This window comes from Amblyomma americanum, chromosome 4 (assembly GCF_052857255.1).
Source record: "Amblyomma americanum isolate KBUSLIRL-KWMA chromosome 4, ASM5285725v1, whole genome shotgun sequence".
In the NCBI taxonomy this organism is placed as follows: Eukaryota; Metazoa; Arthropoda; class Arachnida; order Ixodida; family Ixodidae; genus Amblyomma; species Amblyomma americanum.
In genome coordinates this window covers 125902713-125925881 of record NC_135500.1, presented here as the reverse complement: position 1 = coordinate 125925881, position 23169 = coordinate 125902713, and the positions used below count along the sequence as shown (strand labels likewise).

The 23169-nt window shown below is 45.1% G+C and overlaps 1 protein-coding gene across 1 annotated transcript in view; it reads right to left on the bottom strand.

The window, feature by feature from the left end:
* The window catches only part of LOC144130354 (uncharacterized), a 49785-nt gene that overhangs the window by 3330 nt on the left and 23286 nt on the right, over positions 1-23169 (bottom strand). The window contains exons 5-8 of the mRNA XM_077664284.1: positions 16948-17063; positions 5456-5560; positions 4188-4345; positions 2062-2182 (exon numbers count right to left, since the gene is read on the bottom strand). Of these exons, the coding sequence (XP_077520410.1) occupies positions 2062-2182; positions 4188-4345; positions 5456-5560; positions 16948-17063 (500 nt within the window). The remainder of the gene's footprint in view (positions 1-2061; positions 2183-4187; positions 4346-5455; positions 5561-16947; positions 17064-23169) is intronic.

Below are 23169 nucleotides of genomic sequence, written 5' to 3'. Positions count from 1 at the left end.
AGCATCCGGATGAAAATGTTTACTTGCATGCAAGGCTCACTGATTGTAGCGTGAACATTTCGGTGGAGTTCTTGATGGTCGGGAGGTGAATTAGAGAGGAGAGACTGACACTCCGACCAAAGTGTCATTAGAGAGCCGACGTTTTGATGCTGAGTCTGTACTATCTTCGGGGTTGACTGGGTAGGCGTAAGAGGTCACCCTGGTCAACCCTGAAGAAGGTGCCGATGAGGCATCGAAACGTCGGTTCTCTAATGACACTTTGCATGGTGGGAGTGTCAAATACTTTTCTACAAATCTCACTGGATGTTTTTTTTATTAATAGTATGTTGTGTTACTTTGTAGTTTCTTTATATTGTTGCAGTTTGTAAACCTTCCTCAGGTTTGGAGGGGTATTGGGAACGCGTCATCGGGTAAAGCCTGCCAGACCGACATTCAGCTTAAGTGTGTTGGCTTGTAAACGTGTCTCGAATGCAAAGTACGCCAGAGAACATTTGTATCATTAATATGTGTGCGTGTGGTAGGCGACCTGAATGCCTATTTTGCATTCGGGCAAATGATTGTAAGCAAAAAAGACGAACTGCGCAACAAGAACACGGACGAAAGGGAGGCAGACACACACTAACGCACTTGTTGCGCAGTTCGTCTTTTTTGCATTATGATCAACCAACTAGCCCGACAAGTCCTGTTGATTGTAAGCACTTGGCGGATCTGGTTATTCGCATAACAAGCATACAAAGACACAAAGCATACAAAGATTTTAAAACGAACACTGTGCTGTGAGTAGTGGTAATGAAAGCTACAGGGGCAGAGGGCCTTAATTTACTTGCTTTTAGCGCGCGCGTGTGTGTGTGTGTGTGTGTGGGGGGGGAGGGGATAGCTTTTGCGGAACGGCTGTTTTTGTTTATTTTGTCAAGCTGCCATTTAATGCATGTCGTATACCGTCAAGGTACATCGTGTGCAGATGGCAATTTGCGGGAAAGCTAATAGACGACATCATGACCAATGTACGACACAACGGCGACTGAGCATTTTAGTCCTGCTTTTTTGGGCGCCAGTTATATAAGTTTCTCCAATTCCCCAAATATCTAGGCCTCTATTAGCGCGCATTCATGTGCCTCTGTGCATACTTGCACAAAGGCACATGAATGCGAGTACGTAACGTACGCGCTACGTGCATGCACAAGGCACATGTTGCGATACACATACATGCACTGAAAGTACACTTGTAAGAAAACGTCGTTTCAGCACGGAAACCCCATGCTCATCACGATGACTTCCGGTCTCACCGCATTGGTTTTATTACTCCGGCGCACTCCGGTCACTTTAAGGCACCTCTGGAGTTCTGCCCAGACGCAGTAGTACACAAAACACATACAGGAACTTCGACTGTTCACGTACCTGTTTTTTAGCTTTTGTGTCCTCTCTCCATTGTCTTATTTATCTGTTCTGACGAGCTCAACGTTCGGTAACAATGAGCCTTCAGTTTCTAAAAAATAAAACCCTCCGTTACCCTCTATCTCGTGAGCTACACTTAAACCAAAGCTGCCAATCACAACACTCCGGGGCCACTGAAAACGCGGGTGCATTGCTCAAGCCGCGCGCAACTATTTGTTTGCCCTTTAGGGTAGCTGAAATCGTCCGCGCTTTTCCCTTGAGCCAGCGCTTTCCAACTCCACCTGAGGCTCTAATGCAGGCAGGAGAGATAAAGTCTACGCTTCACGTGAGCTGGATTTACCCAGCACACCTACCCTTCCCCCCCCCCCCCACCCCCCCTCCCGTGAAGGCGCCCCCAAGCGCATTCTCAATACATGCGGGGTTTTCAAGGCCGAGATTCTATCACCTCACCCTCTACTAAGTAACCTCGCGTTTTCTCCCGAAGGGCTCGAGGAGGAACTATGAGAAAATGATAAGAAAAGCACAACGTTTCCCCACGAGACGCTACCGGAATGCACGAAGCACCGATTCTATACACTGAATAGTGGCTGTAATGGAGGCGACTCGGTGAAAAAGAGTCAAGCAGTGAACGAAAGATAAAGAAACAGACGAGAAAGTGCGGCTTACCTCGAGTAGTTCTTCTCCATCTCGTCGCAAGGAAAATGCGTCCAGATGAGCACCTCGGGGTCGGTCACGAAGAAGTGCTCGTTGATTTTCCTTATGAACTTCCCGGTGTGATCTGTGTAGCCTGCGCCAAGCGCGCGAGAAACAATGCAAGGTCACACGCGCTGCCACGAATGGCTACGTCACCTCTGACCAGGTTTTTGCATTTTTCCTCGGTCGGAAAGTGGAAAAGTTAAAATGGAAAAAGAAAGTGCACTTTTCTTTAGTGTCCTTGTCTTTGTATCTTTGTTTATGCTTTGTTTTTCATAGGCGATGTTTATATAAATTGTAGTACAGTACGCATGCACGAGCACTCAGTCTAAAAATGGCATGGCTTTTTCTGTCTGCCTACATATGACTAGCACAATATTTCATTCACTGATAATCTCGCAATGGTATGTTTCTTTATTTTATTGCATTTTTCTTTTTAAAATAGACAAACGTTCACAGACTGCTTGTCATCCAGAAAAAAAAATTCTCGGCGTCATATGCAATAAGCCTCACGATTTTAATTCTGCTCCCCTTTTCTGCGATCATAGAACCTTGACACTTCCCGCCTTATTGAGTCACGGCCTGGTTTTATCCTACCGTAAAGACACAAAGAATAGAATCGGTAATCTTTGCCCTCTCGCCAATCTTACAAAACGCGTAGCCCCCTACACTACTCGAGCTCCGGAGACTTGGTGTGTTCTTCATCCGCGAACTAATTATGGTGGATAAATGTTATGCTACAGGTTGCTAAAGTTACTAAATGACCTTACTCAATGTAACATCGACGTGCTCACTTGTTCTGTAAGCAACCTGTTTGAAATATTTTTGTCCTCATGACTGTGTACTGTAATAAGCTATGTATGTCGTACTTTATTTTTGTTTTCTTTTTCACTGTTTGAATTGTATCTTTTTGGGTTTTTGCCTTTGTTTTAACTTTCAGTCTATTCATAATCCTTCTCTTTGCTCTGCGGCAGCCATTGTAACGGTACTTGGGGCCAGTCAAGCTGCCCCTGAGTAGCTTTTTCCCCTTGCATCCCCCACAACCATTGTATCTCCTTGTTTGTGGAGATACACTCAACTTAAGCTCAAAGTTAGTAGTATGCATTAGCAATTGCTTGCGCTAGCCTCTGCAACGGTGATTTTTTTTAAATTGAACTCTTACCTGACAGGATACTCAACTGAAAGTACTTTTAATATAACTCCCATGCGAAGGTGCGATAATTGAGCATGTGACCTGGAGAAGAGTTTTTTCCACGTGCGCAATCAGCTGTAACAGGCAAGTACCTCCAATAATCATAATGCAAGGGCGCGTAGAACACAAAACGCGGTCATGCTGAGAGCGATTTAAGTCTGAAACTCCTTTGAAATCGCTGAATAATATCCGACAATACCAAACATGCATGGACTGTTCGAAAAGTGACGCAGCAACCGAAGTTAGCATAACAATGCTGAAAGCATGTCCAGAATGCTTTTAGTTATGAGAACCTACAACATACCAACGATTCAGTAACATTGAAAACTTGCCAAAAAATACTAAGAAAAAAAAGGCAGATGCTCTGTTACACTCCGGGTGGAAGTATGTTGTTGGCAGCGAAACAGATAGCGCAGCTTTGTTTTATTAATTTTTGCTTTATTTTCATTGAAATTAAATGTCACGAACTGGCACAAGGCATAATTTGCCGCGACCATTATTTTTAGTTCTAAAATTGTGCTTGAATGCCTGTTAAAAACGTCAGTTAAGATCGGTGCATTTCGTTATTGTCAGTGAAACTCTATCTCCCTGGTCATAATGACTGCTACATTGAAAAGGCATGAATTCAATAAACTTCAATAACTTAAATATGTTACACCATTAAAAAAAATCCTTTTTGGAGAAGTCATCAGCCGATAAAGACGTTCGCTGATGAATGCGGAAGCGTGGTGTGTAGCTGAAGCTTAGAGATATTTTCATAACATGCGGCGCAGCCCAGAAAGCATCTGAATGAGCAGGTCTAGGTGCGCTGTGTAATCACGTAGAATACGCTGGGCTGTCACCGTGTTTGGGCGCGGCGTCATGCACTGCGTTCCGCGCATCCTTACGCATTGGCCAGATCACCAACCTGTGCCCCAGGTGGTGTCGACGAACCTCCAGGCTCCTAGGATGAAGACAGCGTTCCAAGCGTGTGTGACGTCTTGGCCCGGAAGGAACTGGTGACCGGGCCGATAGTCGAAGCCCTTGGCGAAGCCCTGTAGTGTCTTTTCTCTGATGCCAGCTAGCCTGCATGAGAGAGCACGTTGCCGTATGTTCCCTGCAGTGATGAAATTATTATACCCCTAGTATGGAAATGAAAAATAATATTTCACCTCAAGTTATTCTGAGAAAACTGATAAACGTGACATCAGGCTTGGTACCGAAATGTTTTCTATGAAAAAGTGTACATATGTGCATAGCGCTTGATAATGAATGTTGAATAAGGTATACGCATAACACCAGTTACAGAAGCACATGTTTTCATAAGCGGTAGGGACAAAAATTCGTAGGATGGGCTTGGTACGAGGTGAAACCTGACAGCAAAAGCTAGCAGGTTTCCCGCAGAAATGTATTTGCGCTTCTAGTTCCCAAGTTCCCTCATCTCTACACTGACAGAAAAATAGACTAAAATTCCTCCCCAACTAAATCGTGCACGTTGTGTGGAATAACTGTGGTGATGTTTCTTATGCCTGTCTGCTGAATTGCACACGGAGCAGAGGGCTTTGTCAGGTTTCTTGCCTTTTGCGTTTGCTCCGGTTTCTGTTAATCAGAATAAAACAAATAAACTGAAATGAAAAAATGAAAATGTATGTTTGCGAGGATATTGCATTTTTCGTAGGTGGTATCATAATGTTCGTTTCATGTTGAGCGAACACTTCGAATTTGTGCTACGCAACCGCACGACACTCTTTTGTAACTGTTCTCCTCTCCATTTTTTTAACGACTGTAAAAGGCGATGACATAGCTCTTCACGTGTACAGCTAAGCATAAAGTTAAGCCTTAGGTTCAAGAACTTGTGCTTTGACGAGTTCATTGCTGCGAAAAAATTTTACGAAAATAATATTTTGCTGCAGCAAAGAATCCGTGCGGTTGTTGGGTGCGTACCATTCTTTTAGAAAGGAGATTACTGGGAAACGTGAGAACACACTGCGCTGACACGGAGCGCACAAAGAGACGACACATCCCATGGAGTTGTGTCGAGGGTGTTGCGTCGCCTCGACTTGATTACCGCGTGAACGCGCTGTTTTCTAGTCATGCTCTCGAGTTTGCACCGACTACAGTCCAACTACGCAGCCTTGTCAAGTAGAACCCAACACAGCGCCCGATCGAAACACACTTGTTCAAAGAAACACATACCTGCACATTTCGCTAAATAAAAGGCAGTAGTCCTTGCAGACGCCGTGCCTGGACATGAAAACCTCCTCAGGAGTTTGCTTGGTTTCCATGTACTTCCAGTCATACCTGAAACAAAGCGAAGTTATTGTAGGACCAGCAGTGTGTTGCTACCAAGTAATGATGTCAAGTTGTGGCTGCTATGTTTGTTTATGCAGGTCAGGTGTTAACCCAACTGCACAGGAAGGAAATGTGAAAAAATAAATCTCTCATGAGATTTTCATTACCGTGCTTGCCAGGCCCTGTTTACGGTCTAGCTCTAGTTTGTGGTCCTTGTAGTACATAATGTATACGGTGCCGGAAAGCGCTGACCTACTTGCACCACCTGTACACCCTGCTCTCTCCATGTGTGGGCCTCATAAAAGAAAGACGTGCCGCTCGAACTCGCGACATCTCCCACTAACAACAAGCACTTCGCTGAAACAGTTTAAAGGGCGGGCCGAAGCACCGCGGGTGGCCTGAATGTTTTATTAAATACTAGCAGAAAGTTTGTTTTCTCTTACGGCAAGGCTGCAACCTATGCCCTTCAAGAAGCCTCCCTGGGCGGTTTATGCGTTGCGACCAGTCATTCCGAGCATTCATCGACCGATGTCTCAAAGGGAAGACGGTGGGCGCGCAACGCTGTGGTGTTAATAATGCACAACGCAGAGCGAGAGGACTCCGTCTGGCGAACCAGGCGCTAATAATGGAGGTGAAAAAAAAGGAAAAGTCGCAACCAGTGCTTCACTGAGGGCGATCGAGCTGCGAGAAAGATTGATTGTTGTGACCGTTCCGCCTCTGACTTAGCAGCGTTGTTCGAGATAAAAAAAAAAGTTCTGCTTTCTATCCCCGACTGATTTGCTCCAGACAAGCCGCCTGCCGGGAGCATCAATTCGCCCGCGCTGCATTCTGTGAAGAAACAAAACCCGTATACGGTGCAGTCGGGTGGCGCTAGTACTTGAAAGTTCCCCCCTGCGTTGTTCTAACAGCAGCGACAGACTAGACTAGCGGCAATATGGCGCTTCTCTCACGTGGTGCAGCTAGAGCCCTGTAAAGGTGTTTTCGTTTGCTCCCTGGGTTTCATGCGCGCCTGTAATGACTGTATAAATGTCACTCCCTGGGTTTCATGCGCGCCTGCCATGACTGTATAAATGTCACCTTGCCTTCAACGAATGTGAGAGTGCCAACTGATGTTAACCACAGCAAAAATTTTAGCAGACAGTGTAATCATAGTCTGTAGATAGTCCATGTACTATTCATTATGATTCTTGTAACGGGAATGTATGCATATTTTTAGCATTTGAAACGTTAGAGCTTTGAAAAGCTTGACATATGTTTCAAGGAACTCATAGCCCTAAATCTGGGATTACTCGACGAGATGATTAACATGGATCACCTCAAGAACCTCCGAATCTACGGAGATGGTTTGTTAAGTAACTGCATTAATTTAAGATGTGTGTTCTGGAATAGGAGTCGAAGCTGTTTTTCGGGACTGTCTTCGTCCCAAACAAAGCTATGCGTTAGGAATCTGAGCTTCCTGCATTCTTTAATTGGCGCTAAGGTTAACAAATTGATATAATGCATGTAGCTTGCTACGACACAGGGATACGCTGAAAATGCACTCCATCTTCAGTTTCACTAAGGAATTTATTTGAATTTGTGGAAGGAGATACCGATTTTTCAAAGTCATGCTCTGTCTTCAGTTTTTCCTCATCGAAAAGCGAAAGTCCGAAGCAGCTAATAAACGTTTCCCATAAAATGTAAAACGTATGATAACATTTAGCGCTCACATCAGCAGTACAGTGCCCTTCAGGGATTCGACGACTGGCGAAAAGAGATGCACCTCACAGCAAACCTAACCAGTAGACGTTTGATAAGTTAACAAAACGAGCTAACGAATCTGTCAACAGCAGGATGAATGAAAAATAAAACTACCAAGCCAAGTTCTGCGAGTCCCAGAGCTTGTGAAGTCTATCCATATTCTTGGTGTTATGTTTAGTCGCTTACAGATTTTTATTTTAAAAACAGTGAGAGATACTTCAGGGTCGTCTGTGCAGACGGCTTTCACAGCAAAGCGGACTTTATGTACAAGATCAATGATTACACGGTTAATAAAATTACCTAATGAACTTTTTCTTTTAGGTTTTAGAGATAAAGCCTATATAGAGAAATTGAAGGCCGTCATAATCAATGGTGAGCCCTCGTTTTTTTAATTTTTTTATCCATTGATGTGATTAGAAATGTCCAACGTAAATATACGCATTTCAAAGCTCGTTGAGCTTGCTTTCCCGCATTACACATTTATAAAATTACGCCGCTGCGTGTGGTATCGACGCTGAAATCAAGGTACCTTATTACACATCATGAAATACACAAATGGCATCCGTATTTGATGCATTCCATATGAGAGCGTCAGCAATTTATAAATATGTAGTGCTGGAAAGCCAACTGAAAGAGCTCTGAAATGCGTATTTTTGTCGTTCGATAAATCGAACCACATTGCTGCTTAAGAAAATCTAAAAAGAGATCTAACCTTCGATATTGAAGGCCTCGAATTTCGTAATGTAACCTTGTCTCATAACGTCTAAAATATAAAGGTTGAATAAAAATCTGTAAACGTTAAAAAAAATTCCCCCATAGACACAAACGCCTTGTTATCTTAGGCAGATGCTCCGTAGCATAACGCTTAACAATAACAAGAACATGAAAGGTTTGGTGTAACTGATACCTTTTTTTTTCGCTCTCTGAGGTTTAAAAGGTTCCCAAAGAATATATTCATTTTAAATGAAAAAGAAGTAAGTAAAGTAAATGACGTTCTCCATCATCATCAGTCGAGATAAGTACAGTGCTGGAAGAATCCTCTTTCTATTATTCTTTTCTTCTGGCAGCCGCGGCTCCATTATCCAAGCCAACTTCTTTAGCGCGTCTCTCTAACTCTTGGTTTCCTGTGACTGCACCCGTTAGTAGCGACCTGTCCGAATTCAAAGCAAATTCTTAGCGCCCTGACTCTTGCATGACAGATCCGATCCCCGCCTTGATCACTTGCTTCACAGCCGCTGTGTATTGACGGCTAAGGTTAATTGGGGGAAATAGTATGATTACGTAAACATGACGTATGATGTTCTCTTGCTTGCCTCCAGGCGAGCAGTTACATTACTGCTTGATCTTCGTTCTTACATTTACCATTTCTTCCGAGGTCCTTAGCTGCCGTCACGTCCATACATTAGCGTACGGACAGTGTCTTAACAGGGTTGGATAGCGACACTTGCAGCTTTTTTCTTCCTGTTGTTCTTTGTTTCTTGCGGACGGCATAGTGATTAGGAGTCATTGACACAGAAGGCACAGTCGCTTGGGGAAGACGATTTATAATCATCAGATAACAAACCCGGCTTAATAAATATCATACGCAGTCAGGTTTGCTTTAGCACCGCAAGCCGCTAGAAACGCGGTCTTAAATTTCTCTTCATAACTGTGAGTACCCTAAAAAAGTTCTTATACTGGAACACTTTCAAAGAGAGTGCCCTCACTCTTTAACCAATTAATTGAACGTATGTAATGGCGCAATAATAAAAATGCATTTAGCTAAGACCCAAAAATTAATAAAGCCCCTAACCGAAAACTGAAGAGGTGTCGTAAAGGCTCCAGTAAGTACTCCATGAAAGCGCATCATGTGGCTATAGCTTTCTAAATAGTGTAGGCGAGCCCCGAAACGAGCCCCTTAAAATCGAGCCTCATAAAAGTAATAAAAGTGAGCACGTCCAAACTTTCCAAACTGCCGACCAATGCAGTGCTCAGACATCGAGTGCAAGTACTCGCGGCAGGCACCGTGGAGCACTCTCCAGAAAAACCTGACGCACTCCTTTCTCTAGTCACCCCTCTCAACAGACACTCGCCGCACACCAGCAAAGTAACGGCGCAGGGACAGAACGCACCGGCAAGCCACCAGGCTGCGCGCAGTGCAGAAGCAGTGGCCGGAGTCCACAGGCTCTATATACGACGCCGCGGCCAGCCGCAGCGTACAGCGCACTACCTCCTCGATCGGCAGCCGTGCGCGGTGGACTCATACATTATGCAAAGCGCACTCCTGCCGTTTGCGACGCGTGCTCCCCGAGATAGGGTCGTGGCGACGCACCGGTCAAGGTTCCCGGGCGCCCCCTTCTCCCCCCTGCACGCAAGTCGCCTCCGCTTGCGCCCCCAGCGCAGAGCGTCCTCCGTCGTTGCGCTTTTGAAATTGGGGACACTGCCGCGAACGTTCAATCTTATCCACGCTGAAGGTTGCCGCACACGCGTAGTATAGCAGGGTGCATACTGTACTCACGCCTGAACTTATTTCGAGTTAGTGACGCGGCCTTCACAAAAAATTCGATAGGCTCCAATAGGAGCAATTCAATAAACTGCTATGAGCCGTCTCAAAAAAATTTATTGCCGAGCAATCCACTTGTATCAAAAGGACGCTTTCGTGAGCCCGCTGGCAGTGGACATGTGTTTAAACCAGCGCTGAGAACACTAAAAACGGGTGTTTTTAGTAGCTTCAAGCTTTTGGTGGTTGTTTGAGGGATTACGTGGCATCGTGACTGCTGAATTTCTGGAATAGATTCCGAAGCAATGGCGGAACAATACAGGGCCAGCTCAATGTGCACAATGGTGCGTTCACGAGTGTCAGGTTCCCAGCCAAGTCCTAATGTAGGGCGGTTAAAGGCGCAACAAAGCGCTCGACTACTTATCCGCAGGACCCGGGTCGAACCCGACCATGGCGGCAGCGTTGACAATGTACACGTTTTAAAGTGAGAATGTTCCAATTCTCGCACTATTACAGCTGTGGATAGAGTTTTTTTTGTTTTCAAATTGCCCACTGTAATGTGTGGCGCCCAGCAATGACTCTCAATCTGTTTGCCGGTCAAACCAGCGCTTTGCTGCCGCCGCCATTACGCAGCTGACTAGTTCTACGCGTAGGCTATTCGTATCGGTGCTTGCTGGGATTTCTATTTCGAGTAATATTGTTAAAGTAATTCTTCCTTACAATAGAAATAAATGCACCACAAACACTGTTGCGATGCCCCCACCCCCCCCCCCCCCCCCCCCCCCCCCGAGTGGAGGGTTCACCGTATTGCTCCCTTCTAGAAATTAACGCCGTAACAATTTTCCTGCAGGGTGCTTCCGCGCAGTATTTGCCGGGTGCTGAAAATCAATTAAATTTTTTTTCTGGGCTACATTTCTGCTGCGGACTTTTTTTTTAGTTGGAATCATTTGTGCTCCAGCAACACTGTAATCGGGTTCCCAAACAATTTCCGGTTTGAAATGTTGTACAACAAGTGGGCATAGCGAACTATAGGTGAGGCTCTTGCCCTGCGCCATGTATAGGTGACTGGCACGGCATTTTTTTTTTCGGCTTGTTTTGGGAAATGCGGCCATAAATGTTTCCCTCGCTAGATTAAGAACGCGTGCTGCATTAGCACGACCACATTGCACAGTAGTGGCGTGTGTTTCAATAAGCAAACCGGTGGCTACCAACGTAACGACGTTGTTGTTTTTTTTCGTATTTTGCGTGCCCAGCTAGGCGCTGCAATTTCAGTTTATTATGGCAGTGACATTATCACTAGCAAATTTAACACATATAATATTTAGCCTACAGAGAAGAAACGTTTAACTCGCAGCGCGTGCCGCCACTTGCAGAGCGAAGGTGGTGTGCAAGGTTACAGCAGCGCTTTCTGCGCGATAGGCAGCGATGTTCGCGCTCTCCGTAGAAGCAGGAACCGGTCTCTCACTATTCCTTGGTTCAAGTTGACAGCAGTGATTTGCGCAGTGCCAAATTTCAGGCCCGCTTTAGGTGGCGCTTCCACCTCTGTGTTTCGCTGTCTAGCTCCTTGAAATATTCACTCTACTTTTCAAGCATAAGAGTAACGGACTCCGAAAAAAAGAGGGACCTCAAACCCGGTCGAGCCTGCAACAACACAAACTCAAACCACGCGGCGACGAGGCCGGAAGTTCTTCCACCGGAAATGCTTTAGGAAGCCCCTGACTTCATCTTTTGCCGGGTTTTACAAAATTAAACAGTTTTTTTTTAGTTCATTATTCGGTTTCTTGTTCTTTTCCTTGAGCAGCATGTCGCAGCAGGGCAAACTGGAGTGGAGGCCTGATTAAACTGTTCTTTTTTCATCATTCCGCTCATGCCTATGCGCTGCAAAATTAAAAGCATGATTCCGTTCGCTCCGTGGTATAGTCCCTCATGAATAGAGCGTTCCGTTTGAAAGGCGGAAGTTGTAGGTGCCCCCATGCTCGGTATTTTTATGCGAAGCATAATAGGGACACTACTTAGCTCAACCATAGCCCAGCCTGGCGCGGCCGCGACCACCAAGGCTAACTCCCGCTCCTCCCGCTAGGGGCGCGGCAGCCGAGCACGTGGTCTGATGTCACGACAGCTGAGGAGAGACGGGGCTCAACTCGCGCGGTCGCCGCGCGGCCGCGACCACCAAGGCTAACTCCCGCTCCTCCCGCTAGGGGGCGATTGTCGTCACGGCATTGTATAAAAGAGCCCCGCTCCTCACGCCGAGGCAGTCATACAGCATTACCAAGCATAAACCAAGTGTATGCAAGCATTACCAAGTATAACGAAGTGTCACCAGGCTATACCCTTTCACAAATCTATTATGCTTCCATCCTCGGCTTAACCTTAGCTAAGCCAGGCCATTTTTTTTCCTTTATATTTCTCTAACCAATATGTTTGGTTAGAGAAGCAAGAGAGAAGATATATTTATTATCAATATAATTTTTAGCAATTATAGGAGTCGAGATAGATGCGCTGAAAACCGAAGCGAACGCTTTGGGAACATTCTTGTATGAACAGTGCATTCGGTCGCTACGCGAAAGAGTGTCAAGTCACCAAGTGCACGGTTCTAAGAAAACCGAAGCCCATCACGTCAACGTTTTAAAGAAACTACAAGTGCCGCGTCGCATTTATGACCCTCTCTATTGTCAATAATGCTGTGAGGCTTTACTATGCGCTACAACAGAAAATAAAATGTCGAGATAAATCATCCACGTAAATCAACAACACTCCGTGCGCGCCGCTTCAGCGTTTCAAACACGCGATGCAACGCGCTAGTGCAACCTAATGATGTGAAGGCAGTAACACCAATCGCAATATCGTGACTTCTCACACTCGCCGTTTTTGGGCGCGTCAAAGGATTTTCTCCTCTTCAGGGTGTTATCGGTCTACTAACGAGCGAAGGCGAACAGTGCACACGCAGTGTATTCTATCGTCAACCCTTTCGCTTATTTCGATGACAGTACAACCACGCCAAGTCACAGAGCTCAGTGATACGATGCTGCCGGATAACGGCTCATGCTCAATAGCAGCACTTCGTCTTGTCGTCATCTGCGGCAAACGTCTTGCAAGCACTTGCAGTGGCATGCCGACTGCTTTTTGCTGTGTGCTACGTGGCTACAATGCAGGTTATGGCGTTTTCATACCATCGCAGTCCGAAATATGAAATATTCAACAGTCCCCATGTAACGTGCTTTCGACAGTGATGCTCAGATTCACCATCGATGATGTCTGTTGTACCGTCATACTTCGACGGTAAACGTTGTTGGTTCCTGTCAGCACGTCTTTGCTGTAGCCGAGAAGAACACTCGACGTGGCCCAGCTGTAGAGTGTACATACGCGCGTAACAATTGCACGCCGCACGCGGGATGTGAAATATGGTTTCGATCGACAGGTGTACTCGGGCTTAACTTATGAATGGTGAAAACCCTCGAATTCAGTTCGGGACTGCCACGGCCGCATCAGCTGCAGCAGCAGCTGAAATCATCGCTTCGAGCGGCGGAAAATGTAAATATGGCCAACTGGCGACGTTGAATGACATAACCGACGAAGAGTTCCGGCGTCATTTTCGCTTGTCGGAAACATAGCTAGGCAATGACCCACGTTTGCGGAGACTGCATAGTAGGCCTCAAACGCTCACAGTCGAAGAGCAAGTCGTCTGTGTCTTTCGATGCTGCAGGACCGAGAGCTTGCAGGGAAGCGCCGGCTCAGAGCGGCACATTGGACGTCACGAGAACATTGTGCGTCACTGTATAACGATCGCTTCCGACGATCTCTGCAGAAGTCGTGGTTCGCTTTTCCCAAGACTGCGGCCCATCGTGCCTATATTAAGGACCGTTTCCTTCTTTGCAACAGCATTACGGACTTCGTAGTATGTGTCGGTGGCGCATAGATTGGAACAAAGGCCCCTTCAAGGTCTAACCCAGTAGTAATCAAGGAATAAACGAGATTATACTGCGCATGAGCCAAAATTATGTCCAGCTTTCTCGGGCAAGTTTTTGAAAAGGGGAAAATTTTAAGATGCTCTTGTTTAAATATTGAAGATAATGCTCCATTATTTTGATATGTAGCAAGATCTTTCTTTTAAAGTGCTTCCAGCGATCGGATCGAACAGTTACGACAGCCTCAGAAAACATATGATGAACGCTTTTGACGATAGCAAAAACGTTAATAGCAAAAAAAATACGAGACTGCAGTCGGGTGATCTGCGTATATATTCACTGTTATAGTGAAGCCTTACATTATATAACAAATTGCGTTCATAAACTGTTTCAGGCTCAAAAATGTGTTTGTCTACAAAGCAGGGTATGGACTATGACAAAAGGAGCAACGATGTACGTTCAGTCACTTAAATGTATGAGAGATGCATAGATGCATACAGAGATATAGATTCATCGCAGTAGTTGAGCACTTGCAAATTCACAAACGTACGCCAGTCACCACCAATTAAGGTTTCGTGTAGTTCATCTTTAACAACAAAAAAAATATTTGTCAACTCTGGAGGCGAGTGTAGCTTAGATTAAACACTGGTTTCTCTAAGGCAGCTTAGCTTGCTAGGTTTGCCCTGCGAGTTTTTTATTTTGGATTAATGAGTACGCTCAGGCACAGTTGTGTTGTGAAATTAATTTGCGGGTCAAGAGGAGGCTGCACGAGGGTAGGCTTCCAAACAGTTAGGACCTGAGCTTGAGATGATTTGACTTGAGATTAATTGCTCAAATTACCTGTCATTCTATGTGGCGCTGTTCTGCGTAATGCTGAAACATAGGTCAGCGTTACAGTTGAAATGTGTAAAAAATGTTCCGGAGCGACCTTGCCTTCAGGCACAAGTACTAGCCGCCATGGTGGTTGAGTGGTTATGGCGCTCGGCTGCTGCCCCGAAAGACGCGGGTTCGATCCCGGCCGTGGTGGTCGAATTTCGATGGAGGCGAAATTCTAGAGTCCCGTGTGCTGTGCGATTTCAGTGCACGTTAAAGAACCCCAGGTGGTCGAAATTTCCGGAGCCCTTCACTACGGCGACTCTCGTAGCCTAAGTCGCTTTGGGACGTTAAACCCCCATAAACCATAAACCAACGTTCAGGCACAACTATCGCCAATGCCTTATTATTAAATTGGCACTAGTCCGGCTAGCATTTTTTCAGTAACACACTTTTCTTAACCCACTTCTCTCGACGTAGAATAAAAATTACTAACATAAGCGAGAACTAATATTTCGATCTTACCTCAGAGGTGCAAAGAAGAGGCGAAAAAAAGTATGGGATTAATATGGTGAAATGAACAGATGCGGGCCTAATTTATAGTGCTGGATCATCAATCCATGTATTGATTTCGCACCGATGATATTTGAAGTAGTAAACGCTATGGATAAAATATTGCACTTTATTGCAGCTATTGCAGCAACTGCTAAAACGAAAGATGCTGCTGCGGGGTGCACGGAAACAGACAACTTTTCGCCGCTCATAATCTGTCTCCATAGCCTGCCTGGCGCTGCGTCACATTTGTTCACGCATGACTGCGCATAGCTAATCTGCCGAACCCGCTTCATTAAAATCATGGCCTCCGTCTGCCAGGTCACGTGACAAGAGAAAGCTCCGCCCACGTGGAATTTTCGCGTGAACTCAAGCCCACCCCAGCTGATGACGCGACCTCAACGTTCCCTAGCGGGACAAGGGAAAATGTAATCAACTGCAAGTTATTCTATGCGCATTCAGAGCGCATCTTGCACAGTATAAAATGATGAAGCACCAAAAAGTGCGTATTAAAAATGCACTGAAGCATTGTTTCCATAGCTTACTTGCACTGGTAATGCACTCAGTGGAACGGCAAACAATTGAAGGAGGTACCGACCGTGTGATCACGTGAGTCGTACTTTGTCGACCACCCGCTAAGCACATGGGTTGTCGCCCAAGTGGGGTTAAACCCACAATGACGCTAGATAACGCAATGAATCTGGAGGCATGCCGAGCGATGAATTTTGTCTTGATACTATTAGTTCACTCATTCGAGTGCGTCAGCAGACCCCGAGTTTCGCATCGTGCATAGCGTCCCTGGACATTTTTTCTGTTCCTCGGACGTTGCTTCGCTCGTGCCGAAGCTTATCGCTATAACAGGAAGCTTCGCGGAACTTGCCGAACACCCTCTAATGAGCCGAATCGTTCCGGCTGTTGTGATAAGCCGGTGCAAGTACAGGCTATGTGCAGGAAGCATACTCGGCGTCCTGAATCCACAGCGCACTAGCTAAGCGAACGAAGTTATGCCTTCTTCTACACACTTAACACGGGCGCATAAAGTTCGCTCTAATCGGAAGTGCAGCCCTTCTGTTTAAATAATCGGAAAGGCATGCTTTTGTTTAAATAAACCTGCATTCTGCAGAGATGTCTGTTTCGTCTGAAAAAAATGCCAAGTTCATTCGGTAATCCAGCGATGTGCTGTATTCTTGTCGCCTTAGTCTTTTTTGTTGAAGCTAGTGTTTGTTACTGTAAATAAAAGTATAAAACACTAACTTGCTATTCAAGTTACTCGTTCTCAGCTTCAATTCCACTTCGAGATCGATCTCTTGGACGAGTGGTGACGCTGAGCTTTGTAAGTTAAGTGCTGTGGGTAAACATGGCGGGTGGGCGGCTCGATACTTCGGCTTCGACTTGCGTTCTTTAGGAAGGTTGGCATGAAAACGTTACCTTCTATTTTTCGCTCCGCACAATCCATGTCTTATTACAGGCGGCACTCTGCAAAGCTAACGCCGCCTGTTACAAACGAATTATTCTACCTCGGGGGTAACTTCGGTGTCTGCTGGAAAGAGCTGAAACCATGACTTTCCTTTTCAACTGCAGAGCGCACGAAGAGTTCTCCAACGAAGAGTTCCATAGTCGGATGGTAAAAAATGCAGCAACTGTATAGAAAGCGAGCTACAGGGTTTTCAGACACTGAGGAATGTCAAGCGGAACACGTCAGCAAAAGGCGCCTCAAACTTGGCTCAAAGTGAAAAGCTGGAGGTGTGGAAAACTCAAAAGCAGGCGATCAAAGGAACGCACTTGTAAAAAAGCGGCAGACTTTAGTCGTCTGCGGGAAATATAACCAGTAACATTCATCTTCCTTTCAGTACGTCGTGCCCTAGTCAGAGGGGACAACTCGCGCAAAGTATCCAAGTGCCACTTACGAGATGTTTTCCGCAATCCATCGAAAGAACATGCGGATCTTCTGCAGGTCGTTTCTGCAGTAGGAGATCAGGTGATAGACCAGGCTCTGCATGGTAGTTTTGGCAGTGGTAGGAACCTGTGTGCACAATACGCGACAAACACAAAAGCCGGTTACATGTTTTGTATTTTCTTTCTGAATTCCTTCTTTTGCGCTTCCGCCTTAGGTACCTGCGGCCAGTGATATCAGGGCTGGCAGCTGACAGGCAATGCCACTGGCCAACCTGACACCGGCCGGCTCCGCTATAAAAGTCGGGGCTGACCAATAAAATGAAAATATTGGCACCGAGAAAGAAAAGAACGGGTTTGGTAGCGGTGCAGAGCTGTTACAGAGTGCGGCTTCAGGCCCATTTGTGCGAGCCTTGCAAAAGCTTCAGAGGAGCGAGTGCAATTTGTCCGCGCTGAACTACCAATCTCGTACCCCAGTAAACAGCCTTCATAGATTTAGTTGTAACAAACAATTTAGAATACGGTGCCATGTCCATATTTCTGTAACGCTTTATAGCGCTGCTTCAGTGGCCGGTAACCGAGTGGTGGCCAGTCATATACTGATCGAAGCATTAGTTCAGTCATGGTCACCATACAAAAGGGTACCAACCACTCATATAGTGAGGTTTTTTAAAACACACCCAGTCAGCCAAACCCTACTTGTATGGCAAGGCGCATGCAATTGATATGGGAGCTGAGCGACAATTCAAAAGCAAAGCTGCGCCATTGAGTACCAAAAAAGACCAATTAAAAATGTGTGAATAATGCGCCTAAGTTCAGGAGGCAAATGCCCAAGCAAATGCGCTGCACTTAAATACAGGCAGCATACCAAATGCAGAAAACTGGTTGATATACTCTAATCATCAGGCAAAAATGAAACATATCACTCGTTCGCATTCGCAAGGATAATTCAAATATATGGCGGCCTCCGTTATTCTACTACTATGAAAGAAGTTGTCGCTGCATATATAAACTCTGGAACATATCTAAGCGACCCCTCCTCATCGTCTTGTAATTTCGGAAAATGAGATTTGCTTTTTATCGCACAGATACAGCAAATGGAGGAAAGGACAAAAACTCAGAAGCACACACTAAAACTGTTAAAACATTTAAAGCACCAGTGATCGAAAGGAGCCACACAAGATATTGAGCCTTGTGAGCTTTGGGCGCACGTTCAAAATTAGGATTGTGTACACCTTCACAAAGCAGGACCTCTTCAAGAACTGCCACCTGTGATGTGGTGTGCAACTGTGCATTATAATCCAAGCTTTTTTGCATTCTATATGGTAAAATTTAGCGCAACATAGAGACGTTCACAAGCAAGAAAGTGTTTATTTAGTTCAGTTACCTTGAGGGCCTCCGGGTCAGGGCTCTAGATGACGAGTGGGCTAAGGACATAGTGTTAATAAAACAATGATTCGACGGCGTTCTTAAAATGATTCGGATTTGAATGAAGAATGGCACTTGTGGGAAGACTGCTCCACACAAGAGTTATTTAGATAATAAAGAAGTGAAGGTGGGTCGAGGTGCAAGGTGGAGGTTGGTAAACGACATTGTGGTGATTTCTTCGGGCTGAAAGATGATGAGCAAGTTGGATAAGAGACTTATAGGGGAAAGTGTGATATAAGTTACTTTACATATAGTTTTGCAATTCTATGGTGTTGCTGGAGATTATGCAGGTCTGCTTTGTATTTAAGGCACGTAATACTGTAGAGTGCATAAAATTAGAGTAGATCATCTAACGGCGCGATTATGAGCAAGTTCTACGGAATTAGTGGGTAAACCTGTTAACTGTCTGCAAGATGTTAACACCAAGATACCTAATACGACTGAGGGATGAGACATTGTAGCTGTTGCGAAGATAATTTGAGATTGTGTAATTTTGTCGTCTGTGGAAGGAAAGAAGCGCAGTTCTGTTAGTATTTAAGACCATCTGCCATTTGCGACACCCCTCATCTAGCTTGATCAAATCAAATTGAAGAACGTTATTATCTGCAGCGCTATTAATAGACCGAAAATGATGCAATGGTTGGCGAATTATCAAAAGTTCGATGAAACCTTATTGTGTAAGTCGTTGACGCAAATTAAGAAACGGTGAGAACCAAGAACTGTGCTCCAGAGGGTTCGTTAAAGAGAGAAGAAGACATTGTTAGCATCTACGAATTGCTGGCTGTTAGTGTGGAAATTTTGTATCCAGTTGAAGACAAGTGGGTTCAGTTGTGAAGTTTTTAACCGCTGGTATTTGTGAGGGCCTTCGTCAAATGCCTTTTTGAAGTCGATGAAAAGGACGTCAACAGGAGTGTTAAAGCTTACATTGGTGTTCGAATTATGAAGCCATTGTGCAAGTTCACTATCACATGAAAGTCCTTTTTGAAATCCGTGCTGGTTAGAGTGAAAGAACTTAGCAGATATAGAAAAAAATTCGTGATTTGTGGATAAATAATGTGCTTCATAATTTCGAAACAGACGCTAGGTAATTATATGGGTTGGTAGTTAGTAGAACCATGGTTAGGGACAACAATCTTGCTTTCTTTCCAATCATGAGGGACGGCGCCAGGTGACATTGACTGATGGAAAATGTGGGACAAAATAGCACTGGTGATTTCTATGGTGTTTTTGAGCACTTTAGCATTGATGCCGTCGATGCTTGCTGATGACGTCAATTTTGAAGATTAGATCATTTTCAAGATTTCTTGGGAAGAAAATGTGATATCGTGCATAATGGGGTGGTGTTATGAGGAAACATGCGGCAGGTTATCGCTTGGTTCTCTTGTTATAATAGAAGAGAAGGCTATATTCAGCATCTCCGCTACCCCTTCATGGAGGACAGGCTGCCCTGACTGATCCGTTAATGATATTGATTCATCTGTCTGTTGGGGATTAACTGCTTTCCATAACTGTTTTGGCTTTGGCTTAGTGCAAGTAAGTTATGCAGGCTGGTTTCATAGAGGAACGTTTAGATTTAGTAACCTAGATCTGTGACCTGCTGATGATTTTAGAAGTACGTAGTTGTCGCATCTTCTTTTTTTAAGAAGTTTAAGTGCTGGATTAAACCAACGGGAGAAACTTCGCTCATTAATGTTTATGGTCAGGGCGTAGGTGTACATTAGTCCATGCATTTTCGATTTAAACATTGAACAATTTTGTTCGACATATCGCGCGTAGAAATCAGCTGATGTAAGTTCTCAAATTTTGGTTAGTTCTTCGTTGAAACTTTGCCAAATTTCATTTGTCGAATAAGGTTATTTTATTGCGGATTTTGTCTGCACGCTTTAGTCTGCACTGAAATATGTCAAGAATTGCTTTATGATCGCTGACTTGGCCAATATTCGAGAGCGTAGTAATTCTATCGGGGTGGGTTGTCAGTACAAGGTCTTGTATGTTAGCTGAATGACCGGAATGTCTAGTTATTGAGTTAACGTCCTGAGACAGCGCGAATGTTAAACATGTGTCAACAAAATTGATTTCACTGTTATTCCTTGATGTGGTGAGGGAGAGGTCTGATCAAGTAATAGCGGGCGAGTTAAAATCTGCGAATATAACGAGAGGGGCTTGCGCGCAGATATTGAGATTTCCCAGACTGTTGTACGTCATGGAACAGGGGCACGAATGAGCCATCGGAATCAGGTGGGCCATAGCATGCGCCTAGTATGATGTGGGCGTGGGAGCTATACAGCATACGAAAACGATTTCTAAAGAAGTAGAAATGGTTACTCGGTAGCAGTTCAGATCAGGATAAGTAGCAATGAGTACGCCATCGCCGCGTCTGTTGTCGCGGACGATAAGAAAAATTTGGAAGTCTGAGCACAAGGAAAAAATTTATACGTTATCTACGGATGAATTCAGCCATGTCTGAGTTAATACTATTACACATTAGGATATGATGAGTTCAATAGGTTGGCTAGGATATCGCGGTTCGGCAACGCGCTCCCCATGTTAGTGAAAAGGAAGGAGAGGGATTTCTTTACATCGACATGGCTTGTATACCCGCCGATTGCTATGGCGTACGCAGAACAGCTTGTTTGCTGACCAGGTCGTAAACGTATGTATCGTTATTTTCGTTCTGGTTTTATGGGGTTTAACTTTCCAAAACAACTCAGAGTATGAGGGACGCCGTAGTGAAGGGCTGCGGATAATTTCGACCGCCTGAGGTTCTTTAGCGTGCACTGATATCACACAGTACACGGGACGCTAGCATGTTTGCTCCATCGAAATGCGACCGCTGCGGTCGGGGTCGAACCCACGTGTTTCGCTATGTATCCTTTCCTGCTTCTAGTTTGTTGTGGCGAAGGCTGCTGCGCAAGTTTTGTTTATTTTGAAATTTGATCAGGCTTTTCCTGGGCTAAGCGGGTGGCTGTTGAAAGATGTTGAGTAACATTAATTTTAGAATGTTTATTATCCCTACTGGAGTCGACTAGTTTGGTTTTATCTTTAAAGTAGGCAGACTTAATTCACTACAACTGGTCTAATTTTTTTTTTTTTTTTGCGCGAGATGATCACGCCTGTGGCCACTCTCTATGTCCCTCGTCTTGTCCTGTCTTGCATGTTCCTTCTTTTCTTCGTTCTTTTTGCACTGTGGTTTCCTTCTTTTAGCTACGCACTAACTAGCCCAGACAAAAGTCCTTATTGCATGTCCCTCGTTTGAATGTACAATTTGAGGTGCTCCTTAGAAAAGGCGATTTCCGTTTCCTCGAAATTCGCCCAACTTTCGCCGCACTCACCTTCCACCCCGTAAAACACTAGGTTGTCCCGCCGCTCCCTATCTTCTGCATCATCTTTACGAGCAGTTAAATGCTCAATCTGACACCCGTTTACCTCTGCAAGCGTATGAACGCTCTTTATATCTGCTGTGATCGTCATCAGAGATTGGCATTCCTCTTCTATTATCATTAACTTTTATTTTATATCCTGCAGCATATGACTTTTCTCAGTCTGCTTTTCACGGACATTTCGAACTTCGTCCAGTTATGTCGCCTGTCCTGTATTTAGTTAATTTAAGGTTTCTAATAGAGCAGAGTGACCGTCACTGGCAGAGGCCCGTGTGTCAGGCCCTAGGTTAAGCTCGACTTCGCCCGACTTTGCAAAAGCGCTTGTATGACGCGTACACAGTCTCAAGCAATGATAAACGCTACATGTGGGCTTCGCAGCACTAAAAGACCGCGGTATACCGCGTGCGCTTAGTGAATAAAGAACAATAGTTCGTTACCTGCGAAAAGAACAGTGTTGTAGGGTGAACCGCTGATGTCACTGATATACATGCCGCTGATGGTCTTTCGTGTGGACAAAGAACGCCTCAAAGGTTTCCCTTGTCCGCTCAAATATATCCGTAGCCGCTTGCGTTATTCAACGGCGAAAAAGTCGGCATCCACAAATAGCGCGGTGCAAGGACAAGTTGCTTCCGGTCGGCAACCTTAAGGAACATGCAGGCAACCTTCGATGTTCGTTCAGACAGCTGGAAGCCGGTAAGACGAATATAGGAGCATCCGTATGACAAAAAAAAAATGCCGTAGAGAACTCCTTTTTGGCACGCAATGAAAGTCTTGGCATGCTTCTCTGTGCAGGGCAGTCGTTAATGTCTCTCTGTGTTAACGTACCTGCGGAGGCTACTCAGTTTGCTTTAATATGGGAGCCGATAACCCGCCACATCGGTTCTCCCTGCCAACTTCTGAAGAGTGTGTGTTACATTGTGCACATAGGGGATCCCCACCGTTCTGTGCAATGCTACTCTTTTTTTCACTTCGCCCCTCTTCGCTTGTGCCTGATACGAGCTGCGCTGCGTATCTGGCTTGGCGCTCAGGTGCTGAAGCCGAGGTCTCGGGATCGAAACCCAGTCGGAGCAGTGCCACGTATTTCGATTAAAGCGAACTATGAAAACGCTCATGTGCTGTGCGATGACAGTGCACGCTGAAGAACCTCGGGTGGTCGAAATTGTTCCAGAGGCAGCCACCACAGCGTCTCTCATTGCACACATACAGCATCGGGGGGCCAAATAGTTTTATTGTTATGTCGGTATTTAAGTGATCATATCTAATAATAAATAAGAAAGTAAGTAAATATACACGCGTTTTATTTGGCAAGCGACACTCTCATGAACGTCTGCATTCACTCCGAATTGTCCTGTGTTCTTCCCGTCCATCGAGGGAATGCTTTGGCGGATAGACCATCCGCTGAATGCTGATCACATGACCAGTTTGTCA